This window comes from Leptosomus discolor, chromosome 9 (assembly GCF_034619465.1).
Source record: "Leptosomus discolor isolate bLepDis1 chromosome 9, bLepDis1.hap2, whole genome shotgun sequence".
NCBI lineage: Eukaryota > Metazoa > Chordata > Aves > Leptosomiformes > Leptosomidae > Leptosomus > Leptosomus discolor.
In genome coordinates this window covers 10,902,028-10,927,997 of record NC_141399.1, presented here as the reverse complement: position 1 = coordinate 10,927,997, position 25,970 = coordinate 10,902,028, and the positions used below count along the sequence as shown (strand labels likewise).

The 25,970-nt window shown below is 70.8% G+C and overlaps 7 protein-coding genes across 7 annotated transcripts; 5 read left to right on the top strand and 2 right to left on the bottom strand.

Annotated features, from left to right (window-relative positions):
- Positions 1-672: 672 nt before the first annotated feature.
- LOC147414846 (tubulin monoglycylase TTLL3-like) lies at positions 673-4,833 on the top strand. Its single transcript, XM_086470328.1, has 15 exons — positions 673-676; positions 774-782; positions 879-1,055; positions 1,138-1,241; positions 1,371-1,508; positions 1,605-1,706; positions 1,848-1,972; positions 2,058-2,176; positions 2,240-2,394; positions 2,676-2,815; positions 2,887-3,035; positions 3,111-3,357; positions 3,437-3,872; positions 3,946-4,110; positions 4,660-4,833. The coding sequence occupies exons 1-15, from the start codon at positions 673-675 to the stop codon at positions 4,831-4,833; spliced, it is 2,244 nt and encodes a 747-aa protein (XP_086326454.1).
- Positions 4,834-5,050: 217 nt separating this feature from the next.
- On the bottom strand, positions 5,051-6,824 carry RPUSD3 (RNA pseudouridine synthase D3). The gene is made up of 9 exons (XM_086470327.1): positions 6,760-6,824; positions 6,376-6,443; positions 6,243-6,287; positions 6,072-6,168; positions 5,879-5,986; positions 5,725-5,809; positions 5,521-5,647; positions 5,301-5,440; positions 5,051-5,230 (listed from the first exon to the last, which is right to left on the bottom strand). The coding sequence occupies exons 1-9, from the start codon at positions 6,822-6,824 to the stop codon at positions 5,051-5,053; spliced, it is 915 nt and encodes a 304-aa protein (XP_086326453.1).
- Positions 6,825-7,321: 497 nt separating this feature from the next.
- Positions 7,322-8,057, top strand: JAGN1 (jagunal vesicle mediated transporter 1). The gene is made up of 2 exons (XM_086470375.1): positions 7,322-7,410; positions 7,541-8,057. The coding sequence occupies exons 1-2, from the start codon at positions 7,322-7,324 to the stop codon at positions 8,001-8,003; spliced, it is 552 nt and encodes a 183-aa protein (XP_086326501.1). The 3' UTR covers positions 8,004-8,057.
- A 341-nt stretch (positions 8,058-8,398) lies between these two features.
- Positions 8,399-12,165, top strand: IL17RE (interleukin 17 receptor E). The gene is made up of 16 exons (XM_086470402.1): positions 8,399-8,494; positions 8,583-8,598; positions 8,868-9,026; positions 9,131-9,237; positions 9,322-9,445; positions 9,521-9,660; positions 9,757-9,825; positions 9,948-10,014; positions 10,096-10,283; positions 10,459-10,506; positions 10,610-10,655; positions 10,778-10,926; positions 11,001-11,069; positions 11,154-11,205; positions 11,278-11,379; positions 11,558-12,165. Exons 1-16 carry the CDS (start codon positions 8,399-8,401, stop codon positions 12,163-12,165), a joined length of 2,040 nt encoding a protein of 679 aa, XP_086326528.1.
- A 970-nt stretch (positions 12,166-13,135) lies between these two features.
- Positions 13,136-17,429, top strand: IL17RC (interleukin 17 receptor C). Its single transcript, XM_086470326.1, has 17 exons — positions 13,136-13,234; positions 13,311-13,332; positions 13,418-13,782; positions 13,975-14,086; positions 14,155-14,199; positions 14,376-14,512; positions 14,712-14,771; positions 14,939-14,993; positions 15,082-15,266; positions 15,349-15,399; positions 15,472-15,517; positions 15,623-15,735; positions 15,814-15,882; positions 15,952-16,009; positions 16,137-16,232; positions 16,314-16,352; positions 16,822-17,429. Exons 1-17 carry the CDS (start codon positions 13,136-13,138, stop codon positions 17,427-17,429), a joined length of 2,160 nt encoding a protein of 719 aa, XP_086326452.1.
- Positions 17,430-18,074: 645 nt separating this feature from the next.
- Positions 18,075-20,898, top strand: CRELD1 (CRELD disulfide isomerase 1). The gene is made up of 10 exons (XM_086470069.1): positions 18,075-18,287; positions 18,907-18,989; positions 19,077-19,187; positions 19,263-19,354; positions 19,472-19,648; positions 19,778-19,873; positions 19,991-20,074; positions 20,209-20,304; positions 20,410-20,553; positions 20,678-20,898. The coding sequence occupies exons 1-10, from the start codon at positions 18,075-18,077 to the stop codon at positions 20,896-20,898; spliced, it is 1,317 nt and encodes a 438-aa protein (XP_086326195.1).
- A 1,054-nt stretch (positions 20,899-21,952) lies between these two features.
- PRRT3 (proline rich transmembrane protein 3) lies at positions 21,953-25,538 on the bottom strand. The gene is made up of 3 exons (XM_086470512.1): positions 24,398-25,538; positions 24,172-24,312; positions 21,953-23,727 (listed from the first exon to the last, which is right to left on the bottom strand). Exons 1-3 carry the CDS (start codon positions 25,536-25,538, stop codon positions 21,953-21,955), a joined length of 3,057 nt encoding a protein of 1,018 aa, XP_086326638.1.
- Positions 25,539-25,970: the final 432 nt, after the last annotated feature.

Here is a 25,970-nt window from a genome sequence, read left to right as displayed (position 1 = left end):
GCAAACGGTGAATAAATCTTCCGGGTTGGCTTAAAGGGTTACTGGTGCGAAGGCTTGTTTTATTAATCGTTGTACTTTTAATATTATCATTAATACCTGTGATTCTAAGCTGTGTAGGAAAAGCGCTCGAGCATGCCGTAGCTTTTGTATTTGCTTTACAAACAAAAGAAGGGGGAATTGTAGGAGACTATCTAGCAGACAGAGCGAGCATACCTAATATAGACATAGAGGAAATAAGGGGTGAATAGTAGGTACTAACAGACACTGTCTCATAGAACTTGTAACCAGTCGCGTAAGTAAGGTAACTGCATGCTGGGTGGGTGGACAAAGCGAGATAGCCAACCTGAAAATGCATGATCACATGTACGGGAATAAAAGAGGATATAAGACGCAGCCAAATGTTCAATAAACGACTTTTGCTTGAAACCGTATTGGTTGGTAGGCAGAGTCCGTCCTTGCACGAGCACACGAAACTTCAGGGCCTGTTCGTGGCGTTCGTGGCCTTTGCAGTCCTGGACGAGGGGGAGGGCAAGACGGTCTTCTTCTAGTCCAATTTTTAGTCACACATTCGTATATTGGGATGATGATCACCATCACGAGCGCCAACAGGAAGTAGCCCAACAGCAGGCCAGGGCACAGGGGATCATCCCCGATTCCCATTTCTCTAGCGGGATGGGTGAGTCAATCTGTGGCCTGGGTCCGGGCCGATGGCTCAACCGAGGCTAAGTGCGTAGTGAGCAAAAGTACCCTCTCACCCCTCCCTCACCTCCTAGAACGCAGGCGTAGGTCCTGGTCGTACATTTGGTTTTGCCATCCGGGTATAACAGAACTTTTGAGACCCCCTAACAACACAGTTAAGTTGTTTAAATCCGGGATAGGAGCGCACAGGCCCAAATGGCACATGTGCTCTGGACAGGAAGGGGCGGAAGCCAACCCCCACCCTGGCAGACAGCAGACCGCGTGGCCATCGAAACCCAACATCAACCACATGAGGCTCAGCGGGTTGGTGAATGCGGTGCCGGGGACCCCCGGCTTGGTCAGGCAGAGGCAGGCAGGTAGGTGCCTTCTCCCCCTCCCTGCCCACCCCACGGGGCTGGGGACGTGGGGCCAGCAGCTCAGCTGGGGCTGTGCTCACAGGGCAGGCAGCGCCCGCCACCACTGGCCGCCGTGGCTGCCGCCACCCCTTGCGCGACCTTGAGAGGCTCAAGAGGGCCGAGCTGCACATGGAGAGGGCCATCAAGGTGAGGGGCCTGATGTCCCACCCCCCAGCACGCCTTGTACTTGCATTTAGTGCATCTGTGGCTCGGGGCTGAGAGCTGAGCTGGGGGGGACCGGGGTGGGGCAGGCTGAGCTCTCGGGTACCTCCCCAGGAGAAGATCTTCTTGGTGCTGGGCTCCTACCCCATCATCCGCAGCCTGCTGCGGGCCCGGGGCTGGGTGGAGAGGAAGCTCCCTGGTGTGGGCAGCAAGCCGGAGCAGCAGCATGGCAGGCAGGAGAAGCAGCTGCAGGTGGAGGAAGAGGAGGAGGAGCAGCAAAGTGCTGGTGCTGAGCAGGGGGAGGCAGTGCTGGACCCAGCGCCAGAGTCAGCATGCTGTGGGGCACAGCCTTCCCTGGGGACCCCAGAGCCCCTGCGCTCTCCACGGCCACCTGAGGAGGAGGAGGAAGAGCTGTGCGACGAGGACCCCAATGGCATCCACGACCTCATGGTTAGCTGAGAGGGCCTGGGCTGAGCCCTGCCACAGACCCCAGCACCCTTCCCCTGGGGCCAACAAGCGTGGGGCCAGCCTGGGGCAGGGGGTGAGGGTGGGCTGGGGACTCCATGCCTCACCCTGGTGCCCCCTGCGCAGTCCTGCCTGGTGCGGAACCAAGTGCCATATTTCATGTGGATGAACCGCCGCGATGCCGTCGACTGCCGGCTGCTGCGGCAGGACCAGGTGGTGAACCACTACGCCCGGGTGGCTGCCTTCACTACCTAGGGGGGAGCCTGGAGCCCCCTGGGGCAGGGAGGGAACACGACAGGGGTGTGGGGGGCCAGCAGGACTGCCACCGTTCTCTAAACAGGAGGGGCTGTGCCTCAGCCTGCGAAACCTGCCCTGGTTTGATCAAGACCACCCCGAGAGCTTCCTTCCCCGGTGCTACCGGCTGGGGGATGCAGACGAGCGGCAAGCCTTCATCGGTGAGCTCGGGGCCAGTGCCACCCTCTCCCACCCCCCGGGCCGGTGCCCTTCTGCCCTCCCAGTGCCGGACTGCGTGGGGACGATGCCCCCCTCTTTGCAGACAGCAGCTCGTAGTCTGCTCAAAGTGGCCCTGGAGAGGGCTGGGGACATGCCAGCAGGGACGGAGCAGCACCCAAAATCTGTTGAGGGGCCAGGTGATCGTGGGGAGCTGGGCCTGGTGGGGGGACAATAAGGAGTTGAGGGTCAGAGACACATCCGGGGGCTGAGCTTGCGGGCTGAGCCTCTGCTCGGGACTGTGGCTTAGGACCCCCCACATTCCCTCCTGCCAGCCCACCTTACGGGTGCTCTTGCCCTCTGCCCATCCCTGCGCACCCGCAGCCACCCGTTGCAGAGGGAGACTCTGCCGTGACCCCAAGGGTGGCACAGCAGGTCCCCAGAAGCCATGTCCCTCACCCCACACCATCCGCAGCGGGGCTGGGGGCCCCTCTGCCCCCCCAGCTGGTGGAGGAGGCCCTGCAGGTCTGCAAGCAGCACCTGGGCAGCCTGAGGCACGAGGACATCGATGGGGACCCCCCGTCCCCCCGTATGACGAGCACTGCCTGGCACTGCTTCCTGCGGGGCTACTACAGCGTGGTGCAGTGAGTGCCGGGTGGGATGGGGGGGACGCGGCTGTGGGGCTGCTGCTGAGTCCCGCCATGTCCCCCTGCAGCCAGGGGGCTGGGCTGGCGCTGAGCGGGGCGCAGCAGGAGCAGTGCCGGGCCCTGCTGCGGTGCCTGGGAGAGCGGTTGCCCCAGCTCGACATGGAGAGTGACCACAACGTCTGGATCCTCAAGCCCGGTGCCAAATCCCGTGGCAGGGGTAAGAAAGGCTGGGGGAAGCAGGGGCACAGGCTCCCCGCCGAGGAGGTGTCCCACTGTCGCTGTGTCCCCCCAGGCATCGTCTGCATGGTGCAGCTGGAGGAGGTGCTGTGGTTGGCGGGGGGCTGCACGGCACCCTCGGCGCAGGCCAACAACTGGGTGGTGCAGAAGTACGTGGAGCGGCCGCTGCTCATCTTCGACACCAAATTCGGCGTCTGGCAATGGTTCCTGATGACTGACAGGAACCCCTTGACCGTCTGGTTCTACCGAGAGAGTTACCTGCGCTTCTGCTCCTGCCCCTTCTCCCTCTGTCGCCTGGACCCGTGAGTGCCCCCTACCCCGGCACCCCCCACCCCGACACCCCGGCACCCTACTGACCCAGCCCCGCTCTCCCTGCCCCAGCACCCGGCACCTCTGCAACGTCTCCATCCAGAAACAGTACAGGCCAGCACGGGGCCGGCACCCCCAGCTGCCCCCCGACCAGATCTGGTCCAGCCGGCAGCTCCAGGCGTACCTGGCACAGGTGGGGCGGGCGGATGCCTGGCACCAGGTGATGGTGCCCGGCATGAAGGCGGCGGTGTTGGGCGCCCTGCGCAGCGCCCAGGACTTGGTGAGGTCCCGCAAGGGCAGCTTCGAGCTCTACGGGGCCGACTTTATCTTCGGGGAGGATTGCCAGCCCTGGCTGCTGGAGATCAACACCAGCCCCACCATGGAGCCCTCCTCGGCGGTGACAAGCCGGCTCTGCGCCAGAGTCCAGCGGGACACGCTGCGTGTGGTCATCGACCGCAGGGACGACCCCACCTGCCCCACCGGTGCCTTCGAGCTCATCTACAAGGAGGTGTGCTGGGGGGGGGGGGGCAGGCAGTCCCCAGGCACCCTGAGCACTCACTGCCCACCGTGTCCCCCCACAGACAGCCATGCCCATGCCTCCGTACTTGGGGCTGAAGCTGAGGGTGGAAGGCCGCTCCCTGACGAAGCCCCCGCCGGCACAACACCAACCCCAGGGCCAGCCCCGTGTCGCTGTGCCCAGTGCCCCCCAGCCCTCGGTGGCCACCGAGGTCCTCCAGCTGGGAGAAGTGCGGGGCAAGCTGGCTCCTCTGGAGCGACGGGGCCGCTGCTGCCCCCCCAGCTCTACCCACCCTCCATCACTGCAGCCCCCGGGGGGCTGCGCCAGGAGCCAGAGGCTGCCGCAGCTCAGCCGCCCGCAGGGGCAGCCCCGGGCAGCTCTGCCCCCACTCGGTGTCTGTCCCCCGGCCAGGGCACCCATCCCGCCACCCCGGGGAGCCCCTGGGGGCCCTCAGGGATCTGCAGGACGGCATCCCTCCTCCTCTCCTGCCAGGGTGCTGCGCGTACCCAGGCTGGCACCCAATGCCGGGACCCTGGGCACTGCTGTGGGGAGGGGGCACACAGCAGCTCCCAGGGGGATGCAGAAGAGCTGTGGCACTGAAGGACACCCAGGAGGGAACAGCACCCTGCCCGTCCTAGCTGGGCTGACACAGCGGCACCCAGCTCCCCCTCACCCCAGCCAGACCCAATTGCTGGGTGGGGGCACCCAGCTTACCCGCTGCAGGAGGTACAAAACACAGGTGTGACGGGAAGCCTGGGTGTCCTTCTGTGTGCGGGAGGGTGTGGGCACGGACAGGGCTGCACCCAGGACAGGGCTGCGGGCAGCAAGCGGGGCAGCTCCTTGGCTGGGGGCAGAGCGGGAAGGAAAAGCCGCCTCCGCTCCTGCCTGCCTGCAGTCAAGCCCTGCCAGACAGAGCCAGGGCAGCAGCGATGCCACCGTGCCCCGGCACTGAGAACCAGGCCGGGCACGGGGGTGGTGGCAGGGCTGCTGTCACCGGCTCTGCTCGGGACAGGGCGGTTGGTACCCCAGCAATGCCGCAGGGACAGCGACGAGGGACGTGTCTCGTGTGCCAAGAAAAGAAACGGGCGCTGAGCGACCCCAGCAGCAGGTGGGGGATTTAATGGGGTGGCAGAGGGGAGCGGGTTGGGGTGGGGGTCCCCCCATGGGTGCTAGGGCTCCTGGTGCCCGGGCAGCCCCAGGCGGTGCAGGGTGCGCAGGAAGGGGGCAGGCGGGGGGGCGCAGAGCGGTCCCTGGGGCAGCATCAGCTCCTGCAGGTGGAGATGGAGCGGGAGGCGTTGGAGCTGCTGCGGGGAGAGCCCCAGCCGGCACCGCAGCTCCTCGTCCAGCACCTGCAACGGGGCAGGGGGCAGCTCAGCGGGGTCCCACGCGGAGCCACCCCCACCCATCCTGGCCACGTACCTGTGTGCGGGTCGGGGCGGCCTCGGGGGGCAGGAGGAAGGGCACCCCCAGCACCCTGCCCACGCGGGACGAGTGCTTGTGGTCACCCAGGGCCGGGCACAGCAGCAGTGTCAGGTGCAGCGGGAGCTGCTCCGGGAAGGCTGCGGAGGCACGGGTGGGGTGTGGGTCCGTGCCGGTGCGGGGAGCACGGGGTGGGTGGAGGTGCTGAGGGGCCACTCACCTGTCCTGGGCTGGAGCTGGAGGAGGGCACAGCCCCCTGCGGCACCCAGCACCCGGTAGCGTGTCAGGGTGCTCTTCACCTCCTTCCTGGCCAGGCTACGGCGTGCCGGGGCTGGCACCGCCACAACCTGCGGCGGCACAGCCCTCAGCACCCACCTCGGGGCACCCCCCATGCCCCCAGCCCCCCCCCCCGGCACCCCCTTACCACGGCAGTGTCACCCTGCTGCTGCCAGCGCAGCCCGGTGCGGATCTCGCCCTCCGCCTCTGCCGGGACCCCTACAGTGACGGCGCTGCAGAGAGAGGGGGTGAGGGGGGGATGGGCCCCCCCATGCTGGCACAGCGGGGTCCCGGGGACTCACCGGTACGTGGCAGGGTACTGGCCTCTCCGGCGGGCATCAGTGAAGAACCGCTGGAGCTGCTCGGTTGTGCGGTGGCAGCTGGACAGGAGGACGAGGCCAGAACACTCCCTACGGGACACGGCAGCTCTGAGCCCTTGGGGGCGGGGGTGGGGTGGGGGGGGGTGTGACACCCCCCGAGACCCCCTCATCGTACCTGGCAGGAGCCTTCACCACGTGGAGCTCAGCGGGGAGGCCCAGGCGCCGCCTCAGCGCCGGCAACAGTGCCGCCAGGCTCAGCTCCCCGGGGCGCCCTGGGAGCGGGGCGGGGGTGTCAGCGCCTGCTAGGCCCCCCCCTAAAGCCAGCCCACCCCTGTCCCGCACTCACCCAGGACGGGCAGTCCGGGGGGCTTGCTCAGCGCCAGCAGGACTCCTGGCGAGGGGATGCCTGGTCAGGATGCGGCCCCCCCCATTGCTGCCCCCCATCCCCCCCCCTGCACCCCCCGCACCCCCCCCCGTACCTTCCCGGTGCACCACGGAGGCCTCCAGTAGCCTCAGCGCCTCCTCGGGGCCCAGCGGCCGCCCCCACCTGTAGGGGGTGGAATGGGCAGGGGGCACGGGTGGGACCCCCCGGCGGAACCCTCCCTCCGGCGGGACCCCCCCGGCCGCCTACCGTGCACCCCACCTTGCCTGGCTCCACGCGTGTCCCCAGAGCTGACCCCACATCCACCACCTTGACACTCCCCCCCCCCCCGCGTGTCCCTGCACCCACGTGTGCACCCCCACGCCTCTTCCCACGCCCCCCCCCCCAGCCTCGCGCCCCCATGCGTGCGCACCCCCGGCTGCCCCCCCCCAGCTCCGTGCACTCCCGCGCGCCCCCGCGCCCCCACGCGCGCCCCGCTGACCCCGCGGCGCGCGCCCCGTGTGCCGCGCGCGCCAGCACGCGCGCGGCGGCGCCCCCGCCCGCCATGGCGGCACTGCGCCTGCGCAGAGGCGGGGCCGAGAAGCGGTCGGGGGGGGGGGGGGGGGGCACCTGGTACGGCCATAGAGCCGAGCCTCCGGGTGCGCAGAGCGGCCGCCCAGGCATTCAGAGCCGGCGGCCGCGGTCATAGATAGGCGGAAGTGCGGGCAGAGCGTCCCGCTGGCAGGTGGGGTGTGGCGGGCTGGGCCGGCGGGGAGGGGGGCCCCGGGGGTGTCACCCGGGGGGGTGCCCGGGGGGCTGTCCCGGGGGCTCGGGCAGGGGCAGGGGCAGGGTAGTCGCGGGAAGGGGGTCGCGGGGCTGTCACAGCGGTTTGTCACTAGGGGAGGGAGACCCGGGGTTGGGGGTCCTCGGGCGGGGGGCTGGAGCCTGCAGCTGCGGGCGGGGACCGGCGCTGCCCCGGGGGGAGCGGGGGGCTGCCGCAGGGTGCGCCGAGAGGGAGGGGGGGGCCGCTCCCGCCTCACGCTGTGCCTCCCCAGGATAGCACTATGGCCTCCCGCGGGGGTCCCCGCGCCGCCGGCACCGACGGCAGCGACTTCCAGCACCGGGAGCGCGTGGCCTCGCACTACCAGATGAGGTAGGTGTCCCGCCGCTGCGGGGACCCAGCAGCATCCCCCAGGGCTCTGGGAGGCGGTCTGCATCGTGTGTCGTGTGTCGTGTCCCCCCCCCCCCCGGCAGGCCCTGATGACCTCTCGCTCTCTCCCCAGCGTGGCCCTCAAGTCGGAGATCAAGAAGCTGATCTACACGCACGTGGGCATCTGGCTGCTGCTGCTGGCCCAGATGTGCGTGGGGCACCTCAAGCTGCTGCCCCACGACCAGGTGGCCATGCCCTACCAGTGGGAGTACCCCTACCTGCTCAGCATCCTGCCCTCCCTCCTGGGCCTCCTCTCCTTCCCCCGCAACAACATCAGCTACCTGGTGCTCTCCATGATCAGCACCGGCCTCTTTTCCATGGCTCCTCTCATCTACGGGGCTATGGAGATGTTCCCCATGGCGCAGCAGCTCTACCGTCACGGCAAAGCCTACCGCTTCATCTTCGGCTTCTCGGCCGTCTCTGTCATGTACCTGGTGGTGGTGGTGGCCGCCCAGGTGCACGGCTGGCAGCTCTACTACAGCAAGAAGCTGCTGGACTCCTGGTTCACCAGCACGCAGGAGAAGAAGAAGAAATGAGCGAGGACGGGTGGGCTCCGTCAGGGCTGGAGCTCTGCAGCCGGGCCCTGTGGGGCGGCGCTGGCGCAGCTCCGGTGGGGGGGTGGGGGGTCGTCCACGGGGACCAACGTACGTGTCTGAGCCACGCCGTGGCTCCGGGCTTGCCTGCGGGGGTGGGAGGGGGCGATGACCCGGGGCTGGGGAGGGTCCCTGAGGTTGCGGTGCCCTTTCCTCGGTTGCTCTATAGAAATAAAGCACCGTCCATGCTCCCACGCGTGTCTGCGCCGCAGGAAGAGCCGCCTGGCAGCGGGGGGGGGGGGGGGGGGGCGCGGCGGCGGGGCCGCACGTGCCGGCGGAGGAATGCGGCGGGGCCGGGGCGGGGCGGGGCGGGGAGCGGCGGCGGCGGCGGCTCGGCCATGGGGCACCCGGTGCTGCTCGCCGCTGTCGCCGCGCTGCTGCTGCTGCCCGCCGCCGGGGCCGCCGTCACCCGCCTCCGGGTCTTCGCCAACTTCGTGAGCACCAGGGGTGGGGGAAGCGGCGGGGACCGGGCGGGGGGGGAGGTGGGTGGCGCCGCGCTCACCCCCGTCTCTTTGCTTGCAGGAGTGCCGGGCCACCGGTGAGTAGCGGCGGGGCCGGGATCGGGGCAGGGCTGCGAGCGCGGGGCTTCCCCCTGCCCGGGGCTCCCGGGTTCCGCGGGGTGCGGCGGGGCTTCCCCCACCCACGGCTACCGGCTCCTGGAGGGGAGGGGGGGGGGGGTGGCTCCCCGATCCCCCAGGACTCCCGGTCCCCGGGGCTCCTCCTTCCGGGGCTCCCGGTGCCCGCGGTAGGCGGGACCCCCGGCGCACGGCCGCCTCTCTGTGCTCTCCCTTTGCCCCCCCGCACCAGCCGACAGCACGCTGAGCCGCCCCCGCTGCTGCCGCCGCCCGGCCCGGCCCGGGCCCCCGCTGGAGCCGCCCGCCCTGGCGCTGAGCCGGGCCCGCCTGTGCCTGCCCTCGCAGCCCTGCCAGCCCTGCCTGCGAGTGCGCCTGGCCCTCCCCGCCGCAGGTACGGGTAGGGGCGGCAGGGCCCCGCACCCCCCCGGTGGGGGGGTGGTGATTGGGGGGCTCGTCCTCCCACCGGTGTCAGCCCCCCGCGCTGGTTTCCCGCAGAGCTCGGCGGTGTCCGTGGGCTGCAGCTCAACTTCCTGGAGCTGGGCTCCAACCGGGCCGGCTGGCTGCAGGTGTGGCGGCGGCACCGGGCGTCGGGCAGCTCGACGGTGAGTCCAGGGTGCGCCGTGGGGCCGGACGCTGGGGTGACAGATCCCACTGTCACACACACCCCCGCCCCGCGCTCCCCGCAGTGGCAGGTGCAGTTTGACTGCTTCCCGGCGGAGAGCGGGCGACAGGTCCTCGTTTCCCTCCGCACCATCCCTGACCGAGGGTTGGCCATCAGCCGCAGCCGCCTGGTCACCGCCGAGCCACCCGGTAAGGCTGGGAGGGACCCCAGGGGGTGTCCCGAGGGGGGATGTCGGTGCCAGCTGACCCCCACCTGCTTCGCAGGGCCCGTCTTCACCCACATCTGGGTCCCCGAAGCACGGGCCATCGAGGTGTGGGTGCCCGAGGGTCCTGCCCTGATGGTGCGGCTGTGCCACCAGCTGGCCCTGGAGTGCGAGGAGCTGCCCCGGCCCTTCCACCGGCAGGTAATGGCTCTGCCCCCCCCCCCCCCCCCCCCAGCTGCCCCTATCCCGGGCCGGGGCCATGCTCCCTGCCACACGACACTGCCTCCGTGCCTGCAGGTGCTGGTGCCAGGGGGCCACCGTGTCTCGCTGCCGTATGAGTTCCTGGTGCCCTGCCTGTGCATCGAGGTGCGTTGCCCTCCCCTGCGGCCACCGGCCCCCTCTCTCTGCTCATATCTGCCCATGCACCCAGGACAGGCAGGAGAGGTGGGGGCACATCCTGCCCTGACTGCCCCACTCTGCTCCCCCAGGCCTCCTACCCCCACCACGACAGCCCACGCAGCAAACGCTGCCCCTTCCATGACCAGCTGGCTGCCTGTGAGTACCTGTGGGGAGGGGAGCTGGGTCCCAGGGGTCCCCCTAGCTGTCCTCCCAGCCCACTGATGCAGTGCTCCGCAGATGGCCCTGAGCTGTGGTCCTCGGTGCGCTTCCACGACTACAGCACCAGCAGCAAGGACCAGATGGCAATGGTGCTGAGCGCCAGCTGCCCCCTGCACCCCCGGGCCACCCTGTGCTGGAGGGAGGTGGCAGCCAAGACTGCGCCCTGTCACGATGTCCCCAACTCCACGGTCAGCGAGGAGGAGCAGGTGAAGGGTCCTGGTTTTGGGGTGCCACGGGTCATCAGCCTGGAGGGGTGCGGGGCCGTGCCTCTGGCTGGAGCACCCACTGGACCGCAGGGTCCCCTGAGGGTGGCAGGCGGGTGCTGGGGTGCCTGTGGGCTGTGTGAATCAGGGACAGTGACGTGCTCTCTGTCCACTCCAGGCATACACGCTGGACAAGGTGGACGTGCATCCCCAGCTCTGCTTCCGGGTAAGACCCCGCAGGCAGGTGGGCACCACCTGGGAAGGGGCTGGTGGGCAGCGGTGGGTGATGGTGACTCACCCAGCCTCCACTGATCCCTGCTCACTCCCAGTTCTCCTACGGGAACAGCAGCCATGTGGAGTGTCCCCACCAGCCAGGTGAGCCCTGTGAGTGGGGGGGCCACCCCTGGGCTGAGCACAGCCCTGCCCCAGGGTCCCTTGCACCCCTCATCCCCTCGGGCATCCCGCAAACCCCCCCCCTCTCTCTCTGGTGGCTGCAGAGACCGCCTGGAACGTCTCGGTGAGCATCCGGGGGCTGCAGCTGTGCCTGCACCTCACCTCCAGCATCCCCGCAGCCTTCAGCGCAGCCCTCTGCCAGCGCCAGGGTGGGCAGTGCGAGCCTGAGGCCCCCCTCTACACCGTCACACGGGTGAGCGGTGTGGGGCTGAGGGGGGGACATGGGGGGACACTGACCTGCGCTGACCCTCCCCTTGTACTTCGCAGCCGGAGGGCTCTGCCCCGCGGGAACTGGTGCTGCTGCTGCCGGTGCAGGTCCTGGGCAGCTGCGTGCTGGTAAGGTGACCCCTGTGCTGGCATCGCCACCCACACTGCCGGGGGACCCCCACCCGTTCCCCCCTCACCCAGCCCCTTCCCCAGGTATGGCGCTCGGACGTGCGCTTTGCTCGGAAGCAGCTGCTCTGTCCCGATGGTGAGTGAGGGTCCTGGGGGGACTGCAGGGGTGGGCAGACACCCCTCCACACCCTCACCACCCCTCTCCCAGTCTCCCGCAGGCACTTTGGGCTGCTGGGGCTGGCGCTGGCGCTGGGGCTGGTGGTGACCGTGCTGCTCCTCAACTGCTGTGGCACCTGGAGGCCAGCCGACGGTGAGAGGCACCCTGGGGGGGCTGTGGGGTCGGGGGGGGGCAGTGGCCGTGGGGCTGCAGAGGGTCCTGGGGTGGTACGGTGGATGCTTGGATGCCCTCGTGGGATGCCAGGCTATCCCCATGGGGTGCCAGGTGGGCTTGGGGCAGGGCTGTCACTGCTATCCCCTCCATCCCGCAGGTGCCCCGGGTGGGCGCCCCGTGCTGCTGCTGTACTCACCGGACTCGGAGGAGCACCTGGGGCTGGTGTGCGCCCTGGCCGAGCGGCTGCGCGCGGGGCTGGGCTGCGACGTGCGCCTGGACCTGTGGGAAGCGGGTGGCGTGGGGCAGGTGGGCGCCTTGCCCTGGCTCTACGCCCAGCGGGGCCGCGTGGGCCGCCAGCGTGGCACCGTCCTCCTCCTCTGGAGCCGAGGCAGCTCCCGTCTCTTCCAACGGTGGCGGGTCGGGGCGGCCAGCGGGACCCCCAGGGATGCCCACGACATCTTCGGGGCAGCCATGGCCTGCCTGCACGGAGAGCTGGGGGCGGCGGGCCGCGGCGGCGGCTGGGTGCTAGCCTACTTCAGCCGGCTCTGCAGCCCCCGCGACGTCCCCAGGCCCCTCCGGCCCCTGCCTACCTACCGCCTGCCCCGGCAGCTGCCCGGCCTGCTGGGTGCCCTGCGGGGCAGCCCTCCGACCCCCCGCTGCCACCGCTGGGGCAGGGCAGGGGGGCTCCTGCACCGGCTGCTGGAGGCAGGGGCCGGGGAGGGCAGACGCCCACTCCGCCCCTCTGGGGTGGCCACTGGCACCTGAGTCCCTGTCCCGGGGCTGAGCTGGGCATTGCTGTGGGGCCGGTGGGGCTGGGTGTAGCCCCCTGGCAAAGGCAGGGGCCTCGTCCTGGAGGTGCGGGGCTCGGCTGAGCGTGTCGACGACCACGTGGCAGCAGGAGGGGTGCCCGTGGGGTGCCCAGGCGGGTGCCGTGGGGGCCCGAGCAGGGCTGGCCCCGGCCATAGGATGCGCTGCGGGGGCCAGGAGCGGAGGTGCTGTCCTGGGCAGGGGCAGCTTTATTTCCGCGCAGGGACCTGCTCCAGAGGAGAGCCGGGACCCCGGAGAAGACTCTTGGGACGCCAGAGTCGGGTGAGGCGCTGGGGCGGCGCTGGAAGAAGCCGGGCGGTGGGGGGGCTCCCTGCCATGGGGGTACGGCGGGGACGGGTGCTGGGCGCAGCCCGGCCCTGCTCCTCGCTCCCGTTCCGCCCGCAGGACCTCGTCTGGGGTGGGAGCAATAAAGGCACCGTTTCACCCTGCCCCGCCGTCCGTCTGCTGTGCTGGGCCTTAGCCGGTGCCCCCCCCCGGGGGGGGAGTGTGGGATGGGGGCCGCCCGGCGCCCCCCGGCAGCACGGGGCCGGGGGTGGGGAGAGGCACCGGGCGGGGCACTGCCGCCGCACCGCGTCCCCCTGCCGGCTCCCCGGGGCCGGCCTGGGCACCGTGCCCACGCCGTGGGGAAGGGGCAGGCCCCGAGCCGTGGGGCCACCCTGGTCCCCGTGGGGGCCCCGAGCCCTCCCGGTGGGGCCGCGGCACGGAGCCGGTCCGTGGGTCGGTGCGGGAGCAGGGAGGCCCCACCCCGGGGCGGACACCGACGCCGCCGCTAGGACCCGGGTGTCCGGGATCAGAGCAGGAAGCGGGAGCCGGCGGCGGCGGTGGGGCCCGTGGAGCCGGGAGAGGAGAGGGGCCCGGCGGGAGTGGACGGCGTGGGGCCGGGGCGCCCCACGGCCCCGGCCCCGCCATGTGCCCGCTGGGGCAGCTGCTGGTGGTGACGGTGGCGGCGGTGGTGGTGGTGCTGGGTGGGCGTGGGGCACCCCGCGACACCCTGTCCTGCTCCCAGGTAGGTCGGCGTCGCCGGCACGCGGGTCACCGGGCACCCTGGCACCGCCACCGGCCTCACCCCTGCCTCCCCCCAGGGCCTCGCCTGCCGCCTCTTGGGTAAGCGCCCCTGCCATGGCCCCCAGCCTACCCAGGGCGTGGGGCCTCGCACCCACGGCCGCCCTCCGTCTCTTCTCCCCGCCAGACCCCGACGTTCTGTGCGGGATGGAGCCACCAGCACCCGGCCACGGGCTGGCTCTGGCTCGGCTGCAGCTGGAGCCAGCGCTGCGCTGCACCGGGCCCATGGCCTGCTCGCCCTGCCTGGAGGCACGCCTGCGCCTGGCCCTGCCGCCCGGCACCGGCGAGCCCCGCCGCCCCGCGCCGTCGGACATCCACGGGGCAGAGGATAGTGGTGAGGGTGGATGGTGGTCGCCACTGGATGGGGACACATCGTCCCAGCCCAACATCACTGGGCTGCTGCTGCTCTCCGGGCACGCATATGCCTCCTCCCGCTGTGTGGCCGTGGAGGTCTGGGCACCCCTGGTCCCCGCGCTGCCAGGCCGATCCCTGGTACGTAGATGCGGCACACCGGGCTGGGTGTCCCCAGCACCGGCAGTCCCCAGGCACTGCAGCGCATGGGGATGTGGGTGCTGGTACCAGTGCATCTCCGTGGTGTGGTGGTCCTGTGCCCCATGCCCCAGGGAGGTGGGTGCTGGCGGTGCCAGTGCCTCACCGCAGCGTGATGGTGGTTTTCCTGCCCAGGGCTGGGTGACCTTCCGGTGCTTCGAGGCGCCGCTGGGCTCCAAGCTCCACGTCACGGCGTACACCAACTCACACGGCAGCCGGAGGCTGAGCCAGTGGCAGCGGGTGCCAGGTGAACCCCCAGTGTGCCCCGACGCGGCAACCCTGTCCCCCCTGCCTGCTGACCCCCTGTCCCCGCAGATTGCTCGTGGCCCGCGGCACAGGCTGCCGTCCCTCAGTGCCAAGGTAGGTGCTGGCGTCCCCCGGCCACAGCAGTGCCGAAAGACCCATGCTTTGGCGCACGTCCCCTGGGGAGAGCTGGGCGGTGGATGCCGGGGGAGAGGGTGACCCCCGGGGTGCCACGCCCTGCGCTGTGGAGCTGGGCAGGCAGTGCCAGATGCCCTGAGCCACCTCCATTGCAGTGCCCAGGCTGCAGGTCTCCCCGGGTCCGAAGGAGGTGGTCGTGAAGGTGCGTGGGGCCACGGTGGGGCACAGCTACACCCTCCGGCTCTACTACCAGAGCCATGGCACCAGCGGGCCAGGACGTGCGGTGACAGCGGTGAGTATGAACCCCTTCCCTGACCCCCCCCATCCTGGCCAGGCTCCGGCCGCTGCCCCTCCCCATCTCCGGGAAGCCATGTCTGTGTTACAGGCAGGGTGCTGGGAGAGGGTCCCCTGGCAGCAGGTCCCCCTGGGCTGGGTGACCCTGCCGGGGGGTGATTTGCCGAGGGTGACCCACATCTGGTTGCCGGTGGCAGAGCAGCCCCATGAACTACAGCCTGCCGGCCGACGAGGTTCTGCCCTGCCTCTGCCTGCAGGTGGGTGTCCAGCCGGGCACTGTGGGGGTGGCAGGGCTGCCACCAAAGCAGAGGGGCTCTGAGTACCATGTGTCCCCCCTCCGGCGTCCTGAGGGGGCCAGCTGGGTCACGGTCACAGCATGGACATCCCAAATTCTTCTTTTTCTTCTCTCTCTACCCCCTACCAGGTCTGGCCAGAGACCCAGGACTCACTGCGGGCCACCCTGTGCCCCTTCTCCCATGGTACCCGTGCTGCGGGGCTGGGGCATGGGGGGCCTGGACGCATGGGGACACCACATGGGGTGACACCTCTGTCCCGGTGCCGCCGCAGATGCTGAGGCCTGGGAGCGGCTGTGGGCACGCAGCCGGCTGGTCCTGCACGCCGCGGGGCAGGCGCTGACCTGCTCCCTCTCGGCCCCCTGCGACCTCCCAGCCGAGCTGGTGCCGTGCTGGCAGCCGGCACCCGCCGAGCCCTGCCAAGCCCTACCCAGCCTGCAGCAGCCCGCCGTGGGGCAGGTGAGTGGGGCTGCGTGGGGCGCTGGGGGCACAGGGCGGGGAGATGCGGGTGGTGCTGACAGAGCATCCCTTCTACCTGCAGGGACCACAGGAGTTTGGGGGGCTGCGGCCGCACCCCAACCTCTGCGTGCAGGTAGGACACCCCTCTGCCCCACAGCTGCCCCATGGGCAGCCCGAGGCATCGCTAACCCGCTCTCTGGGGCAGGTGTGGAGTGACGGGCAGGTCCGGCTGACCCAGTGCCTGCGGGACCGTGAGTACTGCTGGGGTGGGAGGGCAGGGGCAGCCTGGGGGGTGAGCCCCTCCCTGGCCTCCCCTCGCTGCCCCAGCCCCCCCCAGACCCCTGGCACATCCCCAGGAGCACTGCCGGGACGCGCCGATGACCTCCTGCTGCTGGAGCGCGGGGGGAATGCCTCGCTGTGCGCCCTGGAGCACGGCACCTGCACGCCCCTCGCCAACTTCACCAGCACGGTAAGGGGCAGGGTCCCCCGTGTCCTGGCGGCAGTGGCACTGGGGGCACAGCCGGCTCACCCCCTGCCACCGTTGCAGGGCGCGGGGTGCCCTGGGCTGCTGGAGCACGAGCTGCGGCGGGACGTGGTGGCGGGGCAGTGCAGGCAGGTCAGTGCGGGCAGCTGGTGGGCAGCAGGCAGGGACCAGGCAGTGTGTGACGTGTCCCCATGCCTACAGATCTGGCACGCTGAGAACAGCACCGGCGTCACGTTCTGGGCCTGTCCCCTGCACAAGTGTGAGTGTCCCTGGCTGTGGTGGAGGAGAAGGGGGGCCTGGTGTGGGGCTGAGGGAGGGCACCCACCCCACGGAGCCACTGGGCAGGCGCTGGGGCCCCTCGGTGAGTGCTGACCTGTGCCCCGCAGATCTGCGTGCCCGCTGGGCGCTGGTGTGGATGGGGGTGCTGCTGGGGGCCGCCTGCCTCCTGCTTCTGCTCCTGCTGAAGAAGGAGGACGTGAAAGGTGAGCGGTGCCTGCCTGGGGGCTATGGCTGGCCTGGGACCCCCCCCCAGGACCCCACCTCACTGCCTCTCCTCTCCGCAGGCTGGCTGAAGTCCCTGAGGGGCGACTGTGGCTCCGAGGGTGAGTGTGGGGCGAGCCTGGGGTTGGGGGGGGGGGCGGGGAGGCCAGAAATGTCCACCCCCTTCCCACAGGGGTCAGGAGACAGAGCAGAGGGGTCCCCCATCAGGGCTGGTCCCTGCTTGCTTCCCACTGTGGCTGCCCCATAGGGTGGGTAGGGGTGTGGGGGGACAGAGCAGAGGATGGGAACCCTATTGGGGGGGAGATCCCAACCTGTCTCCCCCTGTGACTGTCCCTTAGGGTGGGTAAGGGGACTGGGGGACTAAGCAGGGGGTGGGTCCTGCATTGGTGGTGGTCTGAGCTTGCTTCCCACCGTGGCTGTCCCTTAGCTTGGGTACGGGGGGTGCTGCAGTCATTGGGGGACAGAGCCAGGGGATGGGACCCCTCCCTTGTGGGTGGTCCCGGGCAGCCACCCACCATGGATGGGTACAGGGTACCCAGGGAGGGTTTGGGCACTGACTGTACCCCCCAGGCCCCCTGCGAGGCCGGCGGGCGCTGCTGGTGCACGCGGCGGAGCCGGCGGCCGAGCGGGCGGCGTGTGCCTTGATGGCAGCCCTCCGCCCACTGGGCCTGGCCATGGTGGCAGCACCGGGAGGTGGCAGCGGGGTAGCGGCGTGGGGGCCATTGCCCTGGCTGCACGCCCAGCACCGCCGAGCGCTTCGTGACGGTGACACCATCATCCTCCTCCTCTCCCCGGCGGCTGTGGCTGCCACATGCCAGTGGGACGCTGGAGCCAGGGCCGTGACGTGGGCTGAGGCCGCTGAAAGCAGCCTCGACCCCCGTCACGGCCCTGGCCCCAATGATGTCCCCACCGTAGCACCCTGCGAGGTGTTCGCGGCGGCTCTGTCCTGTGCCATGCCGGCGCTGTCGGCAGGCAACGGGCGCTACGTGGTGGTCCGGCTAGAGGCCTTGGTGCCGGCGGTGCCGCCAGCTCTGCAGGCAGCCCCTGCCTTCGCGCTGCCCAGCGAGACGGGGGGCTTCCTGCGGGCGCTGGCAGGGCTGCGGCGGTGGCGGGGCCGGTGGCCGGAGCCGTATGTGGCGGCGGTGGCCGAGGGGCTGCGGCGGGCGGTGGGGGAATAAAGCGGTGACGGTGACAGTGCCTTTGCCGAGCGTGAGTCCAGCCCGTGGTGTACGGGGAGAGCGTGGAGTGGGGTGGATTGGGGAGGGGGTTGGGGGTAGGAAGGGGGTCTGGGCTGGTTGGGGGGTGAACTGGGCTGGTTTGGTTGGAGGGTGGATGGGGAACTGGAGCAGTTCAGGAGGGACAAGGGGAAACTGGACCAGTTTTGGGGCGGTTGAGAGGGAACTGGAGCAGTTTAGCGGGGGATGAGGGGCAACTGGGCAAATTAGGGGGGGTGAGGGGGAGCTGGACCAGTTTGGCTGGAGGGAGGAAGGTGACCTAGACTGGTTTGACTGGGGGTGGGTGAGCAGCCCAGTCGGGTCGGGTCGGGTCGGGTTTGAGAGCCTCGCCCAGGCCAAGCGGGAGCGGGACGGGTGCGTTCCGTGCGTGGTCACCGGCCGCGGCCCATCCGCGCTCCCCCCCGCCTCCTGGTGTACTTGGCCGCGGCCCCTTTAAGGCGCGGGGAGGCGGGGGCTCGGCGGGCAGCGCGGGTTGGCTGGGAGCGGGGGGTGGGCGGTGGCGGACGCGCGGCCATTGGCGGGGGCGGCGGTCGCTGAGTCAGCGGGCGCGGCCCACGTGGTGTGGGCGGGGGGGGGGCGGGGCGGAGGATGGGGCCGCGGCGGCGCCTGGCGGCCGCGCTGCTGCCGCTGCCGGCCCGGCGGGGGGGGGCCGCGCTGGGGGGGGCCCTGCTGGGGGCCGCCCTCCTCGGGGGGGTCCTGCTGGCGGCCGCCCGCGCCCACCCGGACCGGGACGGGGACGGGGCCGGGGCCGGGGCCGAGCCCTGCCGAACCTGCCGCGGCCTCGCCGACAGCTTCAGCAGGGTGCGGGGGGGACCCGGGGGGAGTGATGGGGGCCGGGGGGGGGGACACGACGACACACATGGGGCCTAGAGCGGGGCGACACACGGGGTCTGTGGCGTGAGGGGGGGGGGGGGGGGGGAGCATGGAGGGGTGATGGGGCCTTGGGGGGGGTATAGGGTGACACAGTGGCTGCTGTGGGGGGAGGAGGGGGTGAGGGGGGCAGTGACATGCGGCGGGGCCGACGGGTGACAGACGCGGGGGATGGCCCGGCGCAGGGTGACGCAGATGGGCTGATGGGTGAGCAGGGACAAAGGGGGTCCTGGGTGGGGTGATGAGGCTGGCGGTGTGTGTGTGTGTTTCAGGGGAGCACAGGGCGGGGGGAGCAACGAGGTGACAGGGCCCCGGGGGGGGGTGGGTCCTGAGGGGACATTGGTGAGGTGAGGGCACTCCCCACAGCATCCCTAGGGAGTGGAGGGGGTCCCAGGGGAGCACAGTGGCTGGGCACTGAGGAAGGCAGAGGGTGGCAGGTCCCTGGGATGACTCGGGAAGGAGGGTAGCACAGCCCAGGGGGGGACCCAGCGGGGAGGGGATGTTATCAGGAGGTCCCACGCTTGTGCTGCCCCCCACCCCGTCTGCCCAGGGCCTGGAGCGGACGGAGCACGAGGGCTTTGGCGGGGGTAACACGGCCTGGGAGGAGGAGAAGCTGGCCAAGTACCAGCACAGGTGGGTGCCCCCCAGCCGGGGGGGGTTCCGGGGGTCCCAGCTGCCCCGGGGAAACACATCCCCACGCTGACCCCCCTTTCCCTGCAGCGAGACCCGTCTTCTGGAGGTGCTGGAGGGTGTCTGCGCCCCCTCGGACTTCGCCTGCCACCAACTGCTGGAGCGGAGTGAGGAGCACGTGGAGCAGTGGTGGTTCCAAGAGTGAGTCTGGGGACTGGGACACGGGGGGACAGCGGGGTGGCAGGAGGCTGAGCACTGTGTCCTCCCCCTCCCCAGGCGTCAGCAGCACCCTGACTTCTTCCAATGGCTCTGCGTGGACAAGCTGGCACTCTGCTGCCTGCCCGGCACCTACGGCCCCGACTGCCGGCGTGAGTAGCTGCAGCACAAGTGGGGTGCTGGTGGGGTGCGGGCGGTGCCGCCCGGGCTAGAGGGGCCCCCTGGCACACCGTCCCTGGCTGGCAGCCAGCTGCTCTCTCCCCGTGTAGCCTGTGCCGGTGGGCCCCAGCAGCCCTGCAGCGGCAACGGGCGATGCGACGGTGACGGCACACGCCGCGGCACCGGCCTGTGCGTCTGCAGCCCGGGCTACGGCGGCCCCTTCTGCGCCGAGTGCGGTGATGGCTACTACGAGGCCTCGCGGAACAAGAGCCACCTGGTATGTGCTGGTAGGTAGGGGTCTGGCCCGGTGGGGAGGGGGGCTGTGCGGCTGGGAGGTCTGCCCTGGTGCCACCCTGGCAGTGGGTGCAGGCAGCTCCCCCCTGCCCGTGCCCATGCCCGCTCTCCCCTGCTCGCAGAGTGCTACCGGGCGTGCGGGCGCTGCACGGGGCCAGAGGATTCCAGCTGCCTTCGCTGCAAGAGGGGCTGGGTGCTGCACGAGCACCGCTGCATCGGTGAGCGCTGCGGTGGGACCGGGAGAGCAGGTGCTTTTTGGGGCGCAGCTCCAGGTGTGGGGCTGTGTCCTGGAGGTCAGGGCTCAGCGGGGCCTTACCGCCTCCCCTCTGCCCCAGACATCGACGAGTGTGGCACGGAGATGGCACACTGCCGAGCCAACCAGTTCTGCGTCAACACGGAGGGCTCCTACGAGTGCCGAGGTCAGGGGGAGGCGGGGGGATTTTCTGTGCAGGCAGCTCCCCTCTGCACAGGGCTGTCCCCCCTGGCCCAGGCTGCCACTGGCTGGGCTGGGAGGGGGCTCTGACGGTGACCCCGGCTCCTCTCCCCATGGCAGACTGCTCCACAGCCTGCATCGGCTGCATGGGCGCCGGGCCGGCTCGCTGCAAGAAATGCAACAAGGGCTACCGGCGAGACGGAGCCAAGTGCCTGGGTGAGTGCTTCCCGTGGGCTGGGGGGGTGGCGCTGCCCCCTCCCCGCTGCCCAAACCCTGCCTGAGCCCTGCTTCCACCCCCCCCCCCACCCCCCCCCCCCCAAGATGTGGACGAGTGCACCGGCGCCGAGGAGCCGGTGTGTACTGGGGCCCAGGAGGTGTGTGAGAACACGGAAGGCAGCTACCGCTGCGTCTGTGCCCGCGGCCACGTCCGGCGGGACGGGCAGTGCGTGGAGGACAAGCCCCCAGGTATGGCCTGATGCGGTGGTGCTGCGGGGGGGGGGAGCCACGGGCTGTGAGCAGGGGGTGTGGGGGGCGGCGGGAGGCTCTGCCCGCTCCCCTGTGCTCCCCGCCATGAGCGCCCCCCTTGCAGATGCCCCGGAGAAGGGCTTCTTTGACGACGTGACGGAGGATGAGGTGGTGGTGCTGCAGCAGATGTTCTTTGGCGTGATGATCTGCGCCCTCGCCACGCTGGCTGCCAAGGGTGACATGGTCTTCACCGCCATCTTCATCGGCGCTGTGGCTGCCATGGCTGGCTACTGGCTCTCTGACCGCAGCGACCGTGTCCTTGATGGCTTCATGAAGGGCAGATAGCTCTGGGGCTGCAGGGCGTGGGGGAGGGGGGGGGGGGGCAGGCTCAGCCTGGGGTGCAGGGTACCCACCCCCAGCAGGGGCTGGCTGCCCAGGCCGGATCCTGCACCCGGTGCTGTGCCCTGCATGCGTCCTCCAGCCCCCCGTTAGCGTAGGGAATCGCCTCCCCCCACACCCCCCTCGCAGAATGAGCCGTGGTACCTGATCCCCATGGGCTCCTGCACAATCTCCTCTGGCTAGAGTGGTGATGCCAGGCAGTGTGGCGCCATGCCGGGGGGCACAGCATGCTGCCCCCAGCCCCTCGTGCTCTGGAGGAGAGGCCTGGCACCGCGGCAGGGTGTTGCGGGGGGGTGCTCTGGCACTGCTGGGTGCCGGGGCGGTGATGCTGGCAGAGCTCAGCCCTGCTGCCTGCCTGGCGAGTGTCCCCCCCAAGGTTGGGGGCTGCTGGCCTCGTGGGACATTGTGTCTACCCCCCATCATGAGACCATTCCCCATGGGGCAGCGGGGGGCTGGGTTCCCCCTCTGCCCTGAGCCATGGGGCTGGGAGAAATGTCCCCCCCCGCCTTCCTCCCCACATCCCTGGGCAGAGCCCTTCCCTTCCTTCCCAGGCTGGGGAGGCCGGGGGCTCCCACAGGGCAGGGGGTTGGGGGAGCCCCCTTGCCCCTTGTGGGGTGCCATGCCGGCAGGTAGGGCCCTGCCAGATGCATGAGCGTGGCCATTGCGTTTGTCCGTGGTTTGTCCGTCGGGGTGTGCTTATCTGTCCGTGTGTCCATATCTCAGGAAATAAAGCTCTGCACACCCAGCTTGGCTGCTTGGGGCGGTGGGCCGGGGTAGGGGGGCTGGGGGGTTGCTGCTGCTCACCTCCGCACGCCAACGGGGCCGCCTCCTCCCAACATAAACATTTTATTTCTCTGGTTTGGCACAAACGGAGCTGGCCCAGCCCAGCTCCCCCCTCCTACCCAGCCCTGCAGGGGCTCAGGGTCAGACCCCCGGCCCCCCACCCTTGTCTCGTCCCTCTGCACCCCCCAGTCTCTGCCTGTTCTCGTGTCTCCCCGGCTCAGAGCTCGATGGTGTCGCTGGAGAGGCTGCGGGCGTCCACCGCCTTGCCGAGGGCCGGGAAGCCACGGGGGCCCTCGCGCTCCCAGCCGGGGGGCACAGCGGGCACCAGGAGCGGGGCCCGGCTGGGTGCCTCGTCCAGGGGCAGGCTGTCAGGCGAGGACAGCCCGTGGCGCCAGGGGTTCCAGCTGATCTTCAGCGAGCTGCTCTCCAGTGAGCTGGCCGAGGCGGTGATGGTGACGGTGACGGTGCCAGGGGGATGCCGGGGGCCAGGGAGCTCCGTCAGCGAGCTGCAGCGTGCCATGTGCCCCAAGCCGGGGGTCTCGGTGGGGGCTGGGGAGCCATGCAGTGAGGTGCCGGAGCCACGGCGGGGTCGGCCAAAGAGGCCATCGTGCAGGAGGTGCCGGCGGCAGAGCGCCTGGTCGATGCTGCGGCGCAGGTCGATGGGGGACGGCGGGCGGAAGGCCAGCTCCCCCAACGAGGGGGACGAGCCCTGCTCGAAGGCGGCACAGGAGCGGGCGGCCACCAAGTTGGGGCACTTGGGGCTGAGCCCCGGCATCCCAGTGGTGCTGGCGGCAGCCGCCCAGGCTTCGTTGCTGTCCTTGAGCGCCCGCAGGGGCAGCTGCTCTGCCGGGTTGCGAATGAGGCTCTTGGAGATGTCGTTGGCGGGTGCCCGCTCCGGGCCGGTGCCACCGCTACTGCTGGTGCTGCCACCCGCCCAGTCGTAGCAGTTGTTGGGGTACTCGGGCGCCTCGGCTTTGCGGCCAGCGCAGAAGTACCGCAGCGCCTTGGCCCAGCAGGAGTGGCTGGCAGGGCTGCGTTGGTGGCACCGGCAGCACAGCGGCTCGGCGGCGGCCACCAGCAGTGCCAGTGCTGTGCCCAGCTCGCCGACCCGCAGCCAAAGCTGTGCCACCCAGCCAGGCCGGGAGAAGCGCCCGGGGGGACCCAAGACCCCCCGCAGCCACAGGGCGCTGTACAGCTGCAGCCCGCAGACCGGCAGCCCTGCCACCGCGGCCGCCAGCAGCGCCCGGGCCCCCTGCTGCAACCCTGGCCCCCTGCCACCCCCTGGCCCTTCCTGGGGTGCCCGCAGCACCCGCCAGCACCCCCAGAGCCCCCCCAAGAGCAGCAGGGCCCCAGCCCCACAGCCCAGCGCCTGCAGCCCCAGCCCGGCGGTGGGGCCCAGCCGGGGTGGGAGCAGGTCGGCGGCCCCCAGCACTGCACTTTGCAGGGCGGCAGCAGCCCCCAGCGCTGGCAGCCCCCGGAACCGGGCCGGCAGCAGCCGGAGCTGGGCCAGGCGCTGGAGCCGCTGGAGCAGGAGGGCGAAGGTGCCGAGGAGCAGGGGGAAGGGGACGGTGCTGAGCAGCAGCAGGGCCCGGGGGGGCAGGTGGCCCCGCGCCCCATAGGGGTCCAGCAGCAGGAAGATGGCCCGCAGCAGGCAGGCGGCCAGCAGCAGCCCATGGGCCCCTAAAACATGGGGTAGGTGGAGGGGACGCAGGGCAGCCGTCCCTGCCAGCCCGGCCAGGGAGCCCAGCGCCAGCAGCAGGAAGATGGCAGCCGCCCCGTAGACGTGGGCCTCCCAGGCGAAGCCCAGCCGGCGCCGCAGCTCGGCCCAGCGCAGCCCTGTCCCGTTGGCCCCCGGCGCTGGTGGGGGGCGGCTGGGCTGTGGCTGGGGCGCGGATGGATGGCGGGGGCCCGGCTGTGGTGTCACCCCTGCCCGCCGCCACGTGGCCGAGGGGGCTGCGGTGGCACGGGCAGGGGGCTGCGTCCCCAGGGTGTCTGCGGGCAGGAAGGAGGGGGATGGTCAGTGGGGAGTGGGGGGGCTCGGTGGCACCTGGCCCCCACCTGCACCCCCCCACTGGGATGCATCAGCCACAGCACCATAGGGGGGGGTGCCCGGTGCCAGCCAGGGCTGTGCCCACCGGCACCTCCCGGGTGTCTCTGGCAGGACCTGCGGTGCAGGGGGTGGCATGGCCTCGGTCATGTCCCTGACACCCCCCCAGGAAGCCTGCACCCGCTGGGCACTTAGCACTAATCTCTGCGGGCAGGAATAGATTAGGGCTGTTGCCGGGCACAATCCTGATTGAAGGTGTCACCACGTCCCAGCCGGGCAGCCCAAGATAGCTGCCACCTCCCCACCCCCTCCCGCCAGCCCTGACGCCCTGGGGATGGGCTCCCATGGCATCTGCAGAACGGATGGGCTTGGCCACAGCCCTGCATCACCTGAGTGTCTGGTCTCGGGTGTCCCTGTGGCAGGATGTGCCGTTGGCCGTGGGGTGGTCTCGGTGGCATTTGGGGTGATCACAGGACCCACTGCGCCCCGGACCCGCTGCGGGGAGCCGACGTCATCCTCGGGCAGCAGCCCTGCGAGAGAGGGCAGAGCCTGGTGCTGGCACCCACAGGGACTCAGTCCCTGCCAAGGGGTCCCCCACACTGTGCCAGCTCCTACCTGTGCTGGGGATGCCAGGAGGGGCCGTGCTGGACATGGGCAGAGGCGCAGGACCGGTGCTGAGGGCAGCCCCTGGGGAGGGCTGTGATCCCTGTTGACCTGCTGGCCCAGGGTCCATGCGAGGGGCTGTGTGCCCAGGGCTGGCAGTGGTGTGGCTGAGTGGGGCCCTCCGGGTGCTGCGCTGGTGGGCTGGGAGCACCCGGGTCCAGGGCTCAGCCAGACCCCAGGATGGTGCTGCAGGGGGCAGCCATGGGGCAGAGCTGGGCAGAACTGGGGAGGCACTGGGGGGCCCACCCAGGTCCTCCTGTCTGCCCACTGGCTGCATGGAGCCTGGGCTGGTGTGGGGATCCCAGGCTGGCCCTGTGCCCATGGGGTGGGGGACAGGGACAGTGCCCAGCGGGACCAGATGGCTGCTGGCTGGAGTGAGCTGTGCACCCCGAGGGAGGCCTGGGGCCACTGTGGGGTCCCCCCGCACCAGCTGTCCCCCTGCATGGGTGTCTGATGTCCCGGTCCCTGTCCCCACTGCCGACATGGGGGTCAGGGCGATGGTGGACACAGTCGGCCAAGGGCTAGGTGTGCTGGCTGGCCCGGTGGCTCTCTGCCTGGACAGGGTTGGGCCCTGCCCTGCCCAGGGTGGCCCTGGAGAGCCCGGCCCCGTGTCTGTGGGCACGTTGGGGCCTGGCATCCCCAGTGTGGAGCCGTGGGGCAGCCAGGTCCCCCCGTGGGGGCTGTCCTGGCCTTTGGCCTCGTGTTCTCGCCAGGTGATGCGCGGCTCCTCCGCCACATCCAGGGCTGCGCCGCTGTCCTGCCAGGCCCCGGTGCCAGCGCCTGCCATGGTGGTTTCCATCTCCAGGGGTGGCCCAGTGTCATCCCCCGCCTGCAGCGGTGGGGACCAGTGCACGGGGCTGCCGGGCCCCCAGTGCTCGCTCCTGGGGGCCCCAGCACCACTCGGGTCCCCCGACGCCTCCCAGGTGGGGGACGGGCCCGGCCACTGCTGTCCCCAGGCAGGGCTATGCAGGGGGTCCCTGCCCTGCTGCAGGGTCCCACCCGGGGACAGCCCCGCCGGCAGCGTCCCCCAGCCCCCGGTGGGGACCCCAGTGGCCAGGAGCAGCCCCCAGGTGACGAGCCGTGCTGCAGCCATGGTGAGCGCCCAGCTGGCCCTGCGGGGACGGGGAGCTCGGTGAGCCAGGACCCGCGGCAGCTGCCCGGTGGGGGCCTCACACCACCAGCCGTGGGGCTGCTGTGCCCACGGCAACCCCGGGGAGAGAGACAGCGGCTGGGCTGGCCCTGCTCGGGCTGGCCCTGGGCCCTGTTCCCAGCTGGCCCCGTCCCCGGTTTCCCTGCTGCCAGCGGCCCCATTCCCGGTCTTCCCCTTCCCAGTGTCCCCGGTGCCGGTGGTTCCCGTCCCGGTGACCCAGTGCTTAGTGGTCTCTACCCCCAGCATCCCCGGTGTCCCCTCCCTGGTGCTCCATCCCCGGTGTCCCCGCTGCCGGCGGCCCCGCTCCGGCGCGCACCGTTCACCTTGGCGCATCCCCGACTGCATCCCGGCGGGGATGCCCGGCCCGGCGCGCTC

Bases quoted from the DNA above. Each gene is read 5' to 3' on its own strand.
- LOC147414846 (XM_086470328.1), top strand. The intron at 2,177-2,239 runs GTGAGCTCGGGG...CTGCCCTCCCAG, and splicing joins CGAGCGGCAAGCCTTCATCG to TGCCGGACTGCGTGGGGACG. The intron at 3,873-3,945 runs GTGTGCTGGGGG...GTCCCCCCACAG, and splicing joins TCGAGCTCATCTACAAGGAG to ACAGCCATGCCCATGCCTCC.
- RPUSD3 (XM_086470327.1), bottom strand. From the start codon at position 6,824: ATGGCGGGCGGGGGCGCCGCCGCGCGCGTGCTGGCGCGCGCGGCACAC. The intron at 6,169-6,242 runs GTGAGTGCGGGA...CCCCGCTCCCAG, and splicing joins CCCCGGACTGCCCGTCCTGG to GGCGCCCCGGGGAGCTGAGC. The intron at 5,231-5,300 runs GTACGTGGCCAG...GCCCCGTTGCAG, and splicing joins CCGCCCCGACCCGCACACAG to GTGCTGGACGAGGAGCTGCG.
- JAGN1 (XM_086470375.1), top strand. From the start codon at position 7,322: ATGGCCTCCCGCGGGGGTCCCCGCGCCGCCGGCACCGACGGCAGCGAC. The intron at 7,411-7,540 runs GTAGGTGTCCCG...CTCTCTCCCCAG, and splicing joins GCCTCGCACTACCAGATGAG to CGTGGCCCTCAAGTCGGAGA.
- IL17RE (XM_086470402.1), top strand. From the start codon at position 8,399: ATGGGGCACCCGGTGCTGCTCGCCGCTGTCGCCGCGCTGCTGCTGCTG. The intron at 9,661-9,756 runs GTAATGGCTCTG...CCGTGCCTGCAG, and splicing joins CCCGGCCCTTCCACCGGCAG to GTGCTGGTGCCAGGGGGCCA. The intron at 11,206-11,277 runs GTGAGTGAGGGT...CCCCTCTCCCAG, and splicing joins GCAGCTGCTCTGTCCCGATG to TCTCCCGCAGGCACTTTGGG.
- IL17RC (XM_086470326.1), top strand. From the start codon at position 13,136: ATGTGCCCGCTGGGGCAGCTGCTGGTGGTGACGGTGGCGGCGGTGGTG. The intron at 13,783-13,974 runs GTACGTAGATGC...TTTCCTGCCCAG, and splicing joins CGCTGCCAGGCCGATCCCTG to GGCTGGGTGACCTTCCGGTG. The intron at 14,513-14,711 runs GTGAGTATGAAC...TGCCGGTGGCAG, and splicing joins CAGGACGTGCGGTGACAGCG to AGCAGCCCCATGAACTACAG.
- CRELD1 (XM_086470069.1), top strand. From the start codon at position 18,075: ATGGGGCCGCGGCGGCGCCTGGCGGCCGCGCTGCTGCCGCTGCCGGCC. The intron at 18,990-19,076 runs GTGGGTGCCCCC...CTTTCCCTGCAG, and splicing joins CTGGCCAAGTACCAGCACAG to CGAGACCCGTCTTCTGGAGG. The intron at 19,188-19,262 runs GTGAGTCTGGGG...CCCCCTCCCCAG, and splicing joins GAGCAGTGGTGGTTCCAAGA to GCGTCAGCAGCACCCTGACT.
- PRRT3 (XM_086470512.1), bottom strand. From the start codon at position 25,538: ATGGCTGCAGCACGGCTCGTCACCTGGGGGCTGCTCCTGGCCACTGGG. The intron at 24,313-24,397 runs GTAGGAGCTGGC...CCTCTCTCGCAG, and splicing joins TCCTGGCATCCCCAGCACAG to GGCTGCTGCCCGAGGATGAC. The intron at 23,728-24,171 runs GTGATGCAGGGC...TCCTGCCCGCAG, and splicing joins ACCCGAGACCAGACACTCAG to ACACCCTGGGGACGCAGCCC.